This window comes from Triticum aestivum, chromosome 7B (assembly GCF_018294505.1).
Source record: "Triticum aestivum cultivar Chinese Spring chromosome 7B, IWGSC CS RefSeq v2.1, whole genome shotgun sequence".
NCBI classification, from domain to species: Eukaryota; Viridiplantae; Streptophyta; class Magnoliopsida; order Poales; family Poaceae; genus Triticum; species Triticum aestivum.
The window spans coordinates 5,227,441-5,239,094 of record NC_057813.1 but is presented as its reverse complement, the minus strand read 5'-3'; the positions used below and the strand labels follow the sequence as shown (position 1 = coordinate 5,239,094).

At 46.6% G+C, this 11,654-nt stretch overlaps 1 protein-coding gene and 1 pseudogene across 1 annotated transcript; both read left to right on the top strand.

Moving 5' to 3' along the window:
* Nucleotides 1-1,497: 1,497 nt before the first annotated feature.
* LOC543170 (proteasome subunit beta type-5-A) lies at nt 1,498-4,309 on the top strand. The gene is made up of 7 exons (XM_044576009.1): nt 1,498-1,782; nt 1,875-2,004; nt 2,841-2,947; nt 3,021-3,155; nt 3,241-3,344; nt 3,441-3,541; nt 3,985-4,309. Exons 1-7 carry the CDS (start codon nt 1,654-1,656, stop codon nt 4,116-4,118), a joined length of 840 nt encoding a protein of 279 aa, XP_044431944.1. The 5' UTR covers nt 1,498-1,653; the 3' UTR covers nt 4,119-4,309.
* Nucleotides 4,310-6,831: 2,522 nt separating this feature from the next.
* On the top strand, nt 6,832-11,063 carry LOC123161491 (chloride intracellular channel protein 6-like; annotated as a pseudogene).
* Nucleotides 11,064-11,654: the final 591 nt, after the last annotated feature.

Here is an 11,654-nt window from a genome sequence, read left to right as displayed (position 1 = left end):
TCCCCGGTGGGCTTGCGCTGAAGTTTTTGCCCAATACTGGATTGGTTTTTAACTTTGTCTTTTGGGTCTTGTTTGCATAATGTTCGGACTAGATTGTAAAATTCACTTTTTTGATTGGTCCAGGTCCTTCGGAACCCTCCCACCGTTAAAAAAAAAGAGGACATTTTCTTAGGGGCTTCACGAGAAGAGATAAGGTTGTCTTTTTAGGGGAGCGGATATGTCTCGCCCGCAGTGAGTGCTCGCCTCTAGGGACGCTGTAGTGAGTCGGCCCGTTAGTTGTTGTAAACGTCAGTTTTTTGTTCTTTTTGTTTCTTTATTTTTTACATATTCTGGAAAAATATATGTTATTCATTTTTTTAAACATTTGAATCACTAAAATATGTATGTACCATTCAAAATGTTCGAACATTTAGAAAATGTTAACTTGCTTCAAAAAAATGTCGAAGACTTTAAACAAATGTTTGCACAATATAAAAAGCATTTCATTCAATTAAAAAATATTCACATGTTTCAGAAATATTCTTTTGTGTTATTAAAAAATGTACATACAATGTACAAATAATTCAAATAATTTTACGAAAAAGTTGTGTACCATTCAACAAAATGCACATTAAAATTTTTCAGTTGACAAATTTCAAAAATATGTTTGTGATATTTAGAAAATGTATATAAAATTGGAAATAAAATAGCATATATTTAAAAAAAATATCCAAAAGTATATTTTTAAAAAGTCCAAACATTTATCTACAGAACAATGCTCACCATGTATTTGCAAAATGTTCAACGTGTATCAAAATAATCTTCCACGTGTATACAAAAAAGTGTAGAACTTGTATTAAAAAGTAGACATGTGTTGTAAGAAAATGAAAATTAAAAAGAATCTGAAGAAACCAAAGAAATTGATAAAAAAAGGGGGCATGCACACGTCAGCCGGCGTTTTTTCAAAGACCCGCCGCCTCGGCTACCGTTAGACTTGGTACTAACCAATAGCTCAGCCTCGTCTTTATGTTGCAAAAATGACAGTGTTGCATAACCTTTTGCAACAGAGATCATGTTGTAGAAACTTTTGCAACGAAGGTCCTGTTGCGTTTTTTTTTTTGCAACAGGGATCTTGTTATGGAATTTTTCTTTAACTTTACTCTGTTGCGGAATATTTTTGCAAAATAGGTCCTGTTGCAGAACCTCATTGCAACACAACACTTGTTGCAAAGCACCTCCGATGATTTCCTCAGTGACAGTTCATGGCAGCGAACACACGATGCTTCTGGTTCTAGGAGATAATTTTAAGTGTGGGCCCAGGAAGGCATCGTGGCAAGTGGATCCGGCGATGGACGCGGCTGATTGATAGCCTTTCCCATAAAAAACACAGGTAAACAAAAAAAAAAAGAAGGGAAAAGAACCACGTAATAAAACCTTTTTTTTGAGACATACCACGTAATAAAACCTGTCCGTACCAGTCTATGAAACACCTTCCCAACACCGCTTCAATGGGCCCAGCCCGGCCCAACTCTTCTATAAGCAGGGCCCTCTCGCTCTCCACAAGGCCTGCTCTCTTGTTCATCTTAGGCCGCAAGAAAGGAAGAGCGAGAGAGACCGAAGAAGAGGAAAAGTCCGCCTCCGCCTCGCCGCACCCCCACACCCGCCGACGACGCCATGATTCCCAACCTCTCCGCCCTCGAGAACCACTTCGGCGCCGCCGCCGCCGGCAGCGACGACTTCGCCGGCCTCTTCTCCGCCGACGCCGCCGACCAGCTCGCCCTCGAGTTCCCCACCTGCAACGACGTGCGTGAGCCACTCCCCTCCCCCGATCCCCTTCTCCCTCGCCCCGATCCGCCGGCCTCTGATCCCGTTTGTTGTTTTTCCCCCGGTGGCAGTTCGATGGGTTCCAGAAGGCGACCAAGGAGATGGTGAACAACAAGAAGGGGACCACCACGCTCTCCTTCATCTTCGACAAGGGCGTCATCGTCGCCGCCGACTCCCGGGCCAGCATGGGCGGCTACATATGTGAGTCCCCCTCCTCCTTACCTCGGGGGTGCTAGGGTTTGGTCGCGCGCGGGTTCGATTTGCGGCGTCGATGCGTGATTTAGGGTCCGGGAGTTTAGATCTCCTCGCCGAATCTGGTCCCTTTGTCGGGCGATTTTGTAAGGGATGGCACGCTTGTGATTAGCAATGTTGGGGATGCGTTTGCTTACTCTTGTGGACTACGCTGTAGGTTTCCGTATCTGGTAATTCAGGGCAGTGATTCATATTTTTATAAAATCTCATAGCAACCTGAGTAAGGTGTGAAGAAGAACTTCTGCTTAGGTCTAGTGTGCAGCAAAGAAAAACAGGCACAATCTCACACAGTTGAGCCGCAAAGTGCAGTGCCATAATCACACAGCAGTTACTCTGCTTGGCTCTGGCGATTCATTTGGATCATGTGATGATACTATTTATCTGCTGGAACTAAGAAGAGATGTACTCTGTAGTAGAATTGGTGAATCTATGTGACGCAGAGATACACTAAGACCATGGAAACAAATATATTAGTTTTGCTAATGCTTTCCAGTGAATTCAAGTCTGCTTATTTGAAGGTCCAACATTTGTGCATACTGATTTGTGTCCTTTGTGGTTTGGGGAAAGAAAATAGAAGGCTGTGGTTATTGTATAATGCTTATTTTTCTGCAAGCTCTGATCCTTCCGCAAAATTGCCCTTGCGTGTTTGTTATCATTAAGAAGAACTTTCTGCAAGAACTATTTGTCGTTGTAGAAGGCTTTTGTTTGATGCAAGGATTATCACTTAAACACTCACCAGTTTATATCTCTGTTCTCTAAATGATAGCTTATTTCTTTCCCTGCAGCTTCGCAAACTGTGAGGAAAATCATCGAGATTAATCCCTACATGCTGGGAACCATGGCTGGAGGTGCTGCTGATTGCCAATTTTGGCATAGAAACTTGGGGGTCAAGGTAAAATACCACCTGCTTGTCTACTTGCATCTCATCATTGCATAGTAGGGATAACAATAAATTCTTCTTTCAGTGCCGGCTCCATGAGCTCGCGAACAAGCGGAGGATCTCCATTGCTGGTTCTTCAAAGACGTTGGCTAATATCCTTTATTCATACCGCGGGATGGGACTTTCAATCGGTACCATGATTGCTGGATTTGATGAAACTGTGAGTGGCGCTTTGACACATTTTAATCTCGTTAAGCTGTATGTATGTCTATGCTTATTTCTTAATAATTCTGCTCTTGATCTAGGGTCCGGGCTTGTACTATGTTGATAGCGAGGGTGCAAGGCTCAAGGGAAGCCGATTCTCTGTTGGTTCTGGCTCTCTATATGCTTATGGTATCTTGGACGAGGGGTAGGTTTTTTTTGTAATACCTCTAGTATGTTGCTTTGCTCGCTGCTCATACTATCTGGAAGTTGCATGCCCTTATGTTTGTGCTTTACATTTCAGTTACAAATTCAACATGTCAGTTGAGGAAGCTGCTGAGTTAGCTCGGCGGGCTATTTACCACGCAACATTCCGTGACGGAGCTAGTGGTGGCTGTGTTAGTGGTATGCATTCTGTTTTTTAGTATTTATCCTGATATTTGTGTTAGAATTTTTGTACATTACCTTGCTTTGCGTAACAGTCTACTTGTGCAGTCTAGTTCCATATAAGGCCCATCCTTTTTTATTCATTTAGCAACAACAGCAAACAATATTAACGACAAACGACCTTCAACAGCATAATCTGGCTTTACTGTTATCCTTACAATTTTAAGCCAAGTTGCCTTGGTCAAATATGTGTATGTTACATCCACGATCTAATCAAGTACTGAACAAGTAATGCTGAACCTTCGGCCCATTCTTGTCAGGTTTTGTATGTCAGAGGTGCTTATGTCCTTTGTAGATCTTATAAGTGGAGTTACAAAATGAATTTCCTCTTGATTATCTGCTCCTGTCTGAGTATACATATTGTGGATGATAATTACCTGTTGATACTGCTTTGATTTCAGTCTACTATGTTGGCCCTGACGGCTGGAAGAAGTTGTCTGGAGATGATGTTGGAGAGCTGCACTACCACTACTACCCAGTCCAGGCGGCTCCTGTCGAGCAAGAGATGGCCGAGGCCCCTTCTGCGTCAACCTGATTGATGTCATACGAAATTCCGTGAACTGTGTTGAAGCACCTTGTTTTATGGACTGGGGGCTTGTTTGTCTCCTCCTCGACATTAGAGTGTTCTCCTCCGAGACCTGCTGATGTTCACCTTACGCATCTGTTATGGCAATGTGGTTGTAGACTGATGAATGTTATAGATGTTTCCATGAAGTTTCATTTGAATTCGCTTGCTTGCTTGATGTTATGAGTTTTATGTTGCTGCTGGATAGTCTGGACCTAGGGTGGGCAAATGAAGATGCTTTTTAATTCAACGGCCGGTGAGGTGACTACGAACTGAGAAGTGCACATTTCTTGGCTGAAACTGATGGTCCGACGGATGCTGAACAATCGTGCTTTTATAAGAATTGGCGGCACCGCAGATTTCGAGCTTTTCGTTCCTCTCTGAATTTTACTACTCTGATGTTTATTGGAGTAGTAAAAATATCTCTTTTTAGACATTGTAAAATATCTTTCCAAATTGTAAGTGTCACACATGTGGCATGAAGTAACAACGCCCTGACGCTTTTATAACTAAAATTGCCAAAAATAAAATCTAAGAAAAAACTGAAATTTGCCATCCAAACAGAACGTTGTCATACTTCATAACTAAAGTTGCCATCCTCGGGTAACCAAAGATGTCACCAAAAAACGTCAGGATGGAACTGCTTCGTGCCACACTCGTGGCACTTGTCAGGGTCCAATATCTTTTCGTAATACAGTATTTCCGCAACCAAATAAAAACGCATGCGCCGCCGCCCCTTTCTCTTCTTCTCCTTCCCATAGCGCAACCGTCAACCCAAATCGTCCACTCGCCAGGAGGAACCACCGCCTGCGATGAAGCGACGAATCTGGGAACGGCGCGCGGCCGCCGGCGAGGGAAACTAGCCAGCAGTGCGTGCCACCGTCGGCCTAGCGCATACGATGCCGACGAGGAGCGCCGCCACGCGCGAGGAGGTGCTCTACCTCCACTCCCTTTGGCGCATCGCCCCGCCCGCCCCTGCCCCTGCCGGAGGCTCCCGCCCCACCCGTGCCGCCTCGCCGAGGATGTGGCTATGAGGATGGGCAGGTGGAAGACTCAGATCCCATCCAGTCTGACAACTACCAACAGCAACAGTCCTACACCAGACGGGCACACAACAGTCCTACACCCAGACCATCGTGGGTGCACAGCAAGAGCAACATTGGGCCACCGGACAACAACAATAGGAGGGGAAGGAGGAGAAGGGTGAGGACGATGATATCCGGATGATACATCCAGCGATTCGAAGAAGAAGGGTAGAGGGAGAAAGCTTCAACATGCGGGAGCGCGAGCTGTTGTGTGATGCATGATTAGCCACTAGCCTCATTCCGATCCATGGCATGGAGCAAAGGGCAGAACATTTTGGAAAAACATTCACATTTGGTTCCACGAACACAAGCATTTCAACGTTTACTCCGACACGGCCATCCGCAACCGTGAATCAAAGTCCCTCAACCATAGATGGTACACCATCAAGAGGACATGTCCAAGTATTGGCGGGCACATGAAGCATCTCATCGCACGGTGGCCTAGCGGTGCACAAATCACCAAGCAAGTAAGTTGATCACTAGCAGGATGTGCTTAGTTTTGTTGCTCACTAGACGGATATGCATTGTTCACAATGTGTCACGTTGTAGCCTTTCTCGTGCTTGTTTGGTGTACAAGAAGTTGGAGAAGAAGAACTTCACCGTCACGCATTGTTGGTTGAAGTTGAATGGACAACCAAAGTGGAACCTTTTCATAGCCAAGACCGCCGCCCAAGCCATAGAGGGAGAAACCGGTGACCCAACCGACCCAACCCAAGAACCGCCAAAAAAGGTTAGAAGATTTTTATGGGGGAAGAAGTTGGAGGAGGAGAGAGCGAAGCGAGAAGGTGCGTTGGCCAAGCTGATGGAGAGGTTCGAGGACATCTTGTCAAAGAAGGAGGCATGCGTGAAGCGCTCAGACCTCAAGGAGGAGAAAAAGGCGGAGAGGTTTAAATTGTTGATGGAGGTGACAGACAAAAAGTTCAAGCTCAAAGAGAGGAAAGCCGCGCTCAAGCCTCAAGGTAAAGAAGTTGAAAATCACAGCCAATGCCGATGATGCCAAGATGTTGACATTTAATTTGGATGATTTGGGTGCCGACGTAAGAATGATCGTGCAATCCGTCCGCTACCAGATGTTGCAGTGGCAGAAAAATGAGTTGATAGCGGCGGAGGTGGACGCGGACGCGGAGGTTGCCTACGCGCCGACGACGACACCTTGATAGGTGAGCAGATGGTTGGGATTTGCCGGTCCGACAAGGCATAATTTTGCACGGACTGTCGAACTAATGTTCTTTTGGATTTAGGCATGTAAAAACTAAGCATACTTGCCTCCTTTTAGTTGTGATTGGGCATGCGATCCCGCGTTGGTGTGACCCCGCGCGCTGTATGGATCAAACTATATTTGAATTTTAAATTGACCTTGACTGACGGCATTGGATGGCCGGCTCCGCATCCTTGTCCGCGGACGGATGCTGGAGAAAATTTGCTTGTTGTTGTCTAAGATGCCATAAGAGATTTTTTTAGCCATAGGAGTGTTGCAGTAAATATATTTTTCAGTCTAAGTTGTATGGGAATATCTTTTTGTGAGATATTCTTTTGATGATTTTTCGGCAACCCACGCGGTTGGGCTCCCTCTCGCAACCAAAATAGAAACTCAGCCGCCGCCGCCGCCCTTTTCTCTTCTTCTCCCTCCCTCCCTGAGCGCAACCGTCCACCCAAATCCCCCGCTCGCCAGGACGAACCGTCGCCTGCGATGACGCGCCGAAGCCGGGAACGGCGCGCGGCCGCCGGCGACGGAGACCCAGCTGGCCCCCCGCATTACGACCCCGACGAGGAGCGCCGCCTCGCCGAGGAGGTGCTATACCTCCACTCCCTCTGGCGCAGCGGCCCGCCCGCCCCCGCCCCCGCCGGGCCTCCCGCGCAACCCGCCGGAGGCTCCCGCACCACCCGCCCCGCTCGCGCCCGCTCGCGCCCGCCCCAAACAGCGGAAGCGCCGCAGGATCGAGCGCCCCGCCGCGGAGCCCGAGGGACCCGGCGCCGACTGGCCCCTCGCGCCCTCCCCGCCCGCCTCCCCATCCCCCGCCTCCTGGCCCGACGCCACCCCCGCGCCCAGGCCACCGCCGCAGCAGCCTTCCCCCGCCTCGCTCGCGCAGCGGGACGCCCTCCGCGCCGCGGAGGAGTTCTTCTCCGGGCGCGGCGCCTCGGGCGAGTCGGAGGGCTCCGAGTCGGAGGACGGCGGGGACGCGGCGGCGGAGTTCTTCCTGGGGCTGTTCGAGCGGGACGCCGCGCTGCGGGGGTACTACGAGCGGAGCCACGAGGAGGGGGAGTTCCGGTGCATGGGGTGCGTGGGGAGGAAGGGGAAGGGCAGGAGCCAGGCCAGGAGGTTCCGGGACTGCAAAAGCCTCGTGCACCACGCGCGCGACGCCACGCGCTGCGGGAGGCCGCTGGCGCACCGCGCGCTCGCCGCCGCCGTCTGCCGCGTGCTCGGCTGGGACGTCAAGCGGCTGCCCAGCATCGTCATCGACCCCCGCGGCACGCTCGGCCAGGCCCTCCTCGCCAGGGAGGGCGAGGGCGAGAGCGACGCCGCTGCTATTGCTCACGAAGCAAAGGTTTCTCATCCCATTCGTTGCTGCAGGTCGCTGACTGACGAGACTGTGTGCTAGTGCTTCGGCTGATTTTATTGTTGATTGCAGGACAATGTTGATGCTGGGGAGAATGGCCACAAGGATGCAGCGAAGGTGTGCACCTTGTTACGGTTAAATGGTGTTTGTTGATGGTTGGTGAGATTGCTGGTCAATTAATCTGGTTTGGTTATTGATTTCAGGAGGATGTTGGTCTGGAGAAGAATGGCTCCTTGAATGATGAAAGGAAGGTAACAATGGTGTGCAAAGTTGTGGAGTGTTTGTTGATCACTGATGAGATCACGAGGCTGCTGTTTGTTGTTCTGATTTGGTTGTTGATTGCAGGAGGATGTTGATAGTATAATGAATGAGGGCCCCTTGAGTGATGGGGATGCGGTGAAGGTTATGATCTAATTGGTGGTTAAATGATTACAGATTGATGATGAAATTGCTGCTGGATTATGATCTAATTTGGTTGTGACTTTCAGGAGGATGTTGATAGTATAATGAATGACGGCCCCTTGAGTGATGGGGATGCAACAAAGGTCTGGAACATGTTAAATGATTACAGATTGATGATGAAATTGTTGCTTGGTTATGATCTACAATTTGGTAGTGACTTTCAGGAAGATGTTGATAAAGGGAAGATTGACCCTCCAAGTAATAACAATGATGAAGAGGTTCATGAGCAAGGGAATGGTACAGGAACTGCTGAAAAGGTCTGTATTGATGATAATTAGCCATATAAAGGTTAAAACTCCAATATGATGTACAATAGTATTTTCATGATTTTGGTTGTTCAGTATTTTCTTATCACATGCAGTTTAATGCTTTCTTACACTATCTGACGTAACTGTTGTTTGGCATGCAGGAAGGTGCTATTGGCACTAAACAGGAGCATCCTAAGAGTACAGATGATATGAGGGGCACTTGTGATGTCAGACTAGAAAACAATTCATCGAAGGTGCGTCTCTAACCTTCACATTTGCATAACGTGATTGTTTTCTTCTGCTTATTGTAATTTTGGCATGCAGGAAGAAGCTGCTACAGAGAATAAGGAGGAGCATACTGACGTGTTGTTGACTCCGGAGATGATATTGGTAACTTGGGAAACAATTTAATGGACTCATCAAAGGTATTGTCTCTCTCTCTTAACTCGTGGCATATTATCATGCTTGAAATAAATCTGTTTTAAACTCCATGTACTGTGTGCAATCACTACCTTAGCTGTACTCGTGCACTCATGACATCTGGACATCACGAAAGGAGATTCTAGATTGACAAGCCACTCACTGAACGTGTTGTCGTCCACCTGCCCATCCTACCCTCGCCAGTTTACAGCGCTCTCATCCAACCAAAAACGTTAACCCATGACTGGGCAGGGCCAACGATGAACACCCGTAATGCCACAACAATAACAACGGGCCATTTCTGCCTGCCAACCCAAGCCTTGCCCGCAACCGTCTTTGGCCATCCAACCTCCGCTCCCATGTCTCCTGCCTCCCTGACCAACCTCACCGGATCAGGCCACCCTGACCCTCTCACAGACTGATCCGGTCACATGACTCGTGCCACCGATGGGGCCATCATCATGGGTAGTTTGGTACTCCCACCGACTTCACAGCTTGCACAATGTTGTCAGATCTGCTGCATCTGCATTTCAAGGATTACACACAATCCCACCATTCATTTTGGCATTACCAGACCTCATGTATATTTTTGTTATGCTAAATTGGGACATTATATTGCTGAGACACTGTTTAGGTAATAGAAGCAACACTCTTCCGTCGTCCTTCAAAAGATACACATGTTTGGTGCATTATCTTATATTTTTCTGGTTTTGCATTTTTGTACTGGTTGTAATCGGATATTTTGTTGAAAAAGTAGTATGTCAAACAGTATATTTGTGGGTTGCACTGGTGTACATAGATATTTTTTCTAATGCATTTTTGTGATAGGCAAACATATTTGTCATACATTTTTTTATTCATTCAAATTATAAAATTGGATGTGAGGAAGTGAGTCTCAGCCCAATTTGTGGAGGAATGACGTGAAGACATACTAAGTGGCATGATATTTGATGTCCACCAGTCCTGATTTGGATTCTCAACCACACGTTCTTATCGAACTCTCCGGATCTCTTTTTTGTAACATGATATCCAGATCTCATTAGTGCTGGAGTACACCAAAAATGGTAATTGAACAACAATATACTCCTTCACACATGCATTTCAAAACTCAATTTTGACTATTAATTTGACTAACAAGACGTGGGTTATGTTTCACAAAAATTGTTTTATCGGATTCGTGTTTGAACAAAGTTTCAAATGGTATAATTCTTTATGACATAGGAGTATAAGACATAGCGGTCAAAGTTAAATCATGCAAAATAAGGACACCATGTAAAAGGGGGCAGAGGAAGTATGCCTTCTCTTTACATGCATTTGGCCCAAAATCAATTGAAATGTGCGCTGTGATGATAAACTCCCTCCTCCTCGAATTACTTGTCTTGGATTTGTTAGATACGGATGTATCACGTACATCCGTATCTAGACAAATCTAAGACAAGTAATTCGGGGCGGAGGTAGTAGAAAGGTAGACTTAAAATGTCTGAAGAGAAACTGCTCGGCATGACCAGCTAGCTATCTTACGAACCAACACTAGAAGTTTCTGAAGAGAAGTCCTGGATGTATATAATTGGGTGAAGTATGTATGAAACTCCAAAACTTGAAGGAGCAAATATCATCCCACAATGTACACGCAGTAATTTATTTGACTTGTTTTGGAACTGAGGAGTGTTTGTGTTTTGTGTGTGTGTGTGTGTGTACGTGGAGTCTGCAGATGTGAACCGAGATCATCCGAACATTCTCCTAGCTGGCTGTTGTGATGGCACCCACATACTTTCCGATGACATCAGTATTTGGCTACTTGCTGATGCTAACTTCATTTTTTCTGGAATGCAGAGTTGAAAGTTGAGATGGTGCTGTGTACACACGAACTGAAGGAGCACATCCTGGCATCTATCCAACCCGACCATGTGGAGAAGGCGGGCGACCATTTTCTATTCTGTTTCGTGAATTCTACCTGAGCATTTCTCGATTTTGCAGTTGTGTAGTTAATCAACTGTTCTTCTTCCGTGGCCTAACTGGAGCATAGCTCGTTCTCCCACTGGAGCACTCTCATGTTAATAGAGAAGTTTCTGTTGTGGCCAGTTAGATTCAGTTGCAATTTCTTAAAATGAATGAAGTGATGTGGTCCTTCTTTCCCTCCCAGTCGAAAGGTTTCTGAGCGTTGTTGTGGCATTGGTTACAATTTCGACAAAATATCGTTGGAGTAAAGAATCGCTTCTCCAACCATCGATTCTACTGACCAATTTTTCAATCAAGGAATTTCAAACACCCTACTCTGTCTGTTTCAAAATACTTGGAAGCCTTAGTCAAACTTTTGTAAGTTTGGCCAATGTATATGTAGAAAAATATATTAGCAGCTGCAAGACTACAACATCAAATAACTCTCCTTAAAAGACATACCAATTGCAAAGATTTGAAGGTAGTCAATAGACACCCTTCGTCGGCGTAGGATCGAACGTCGTTGAGGTAGGAAGAGTCTGGGGAGACTTTATTTCAACATGCCATGGCCACCACCACCTTTTCATACCGCCATAAAAACAAAAACCTAAGGAAAAGAAAACGAGATGTGTGTGTCCCCACTCCTCTTCCGTTGATGAGGCCGCCGACCGAGGAAGAGGAGGGGTACCGAGGCAGCGGCATGTAGAAAAGCTTTGGTGGCAGCAACTATGGTTGGGAACCCCAGACAGAGTTTACTTTGAGGCCTTGTGTTAGGCACGTTCACAATTGGAAGAC

Excerpts from the sequence above, each read along its gene's own strand:
- LOC543170 (XM_044576009.1), top strand. The coding sequence starts at position 1,654 with ATGATTCCCAACCTCTCCGCCCTCGAGAACCACTTCGGCGCCGCCGCC. Across the intron at positions 2,948-3,020 it reads ATAGAAACTTGGGGGTCAAG|TGCCGGCTCCATGAGCTCGC; the intron begins GTAAAATACCAC and ends TTCTTCTTTCAG. Across the intron at positions 3,542-3,984 it reads TAGTGGTGGCTGTGTTAGTG|TCTACTATGTTGGCCCTGAC; the intron begins GTATGCATTCTG and ends CTTTGATTTCAG.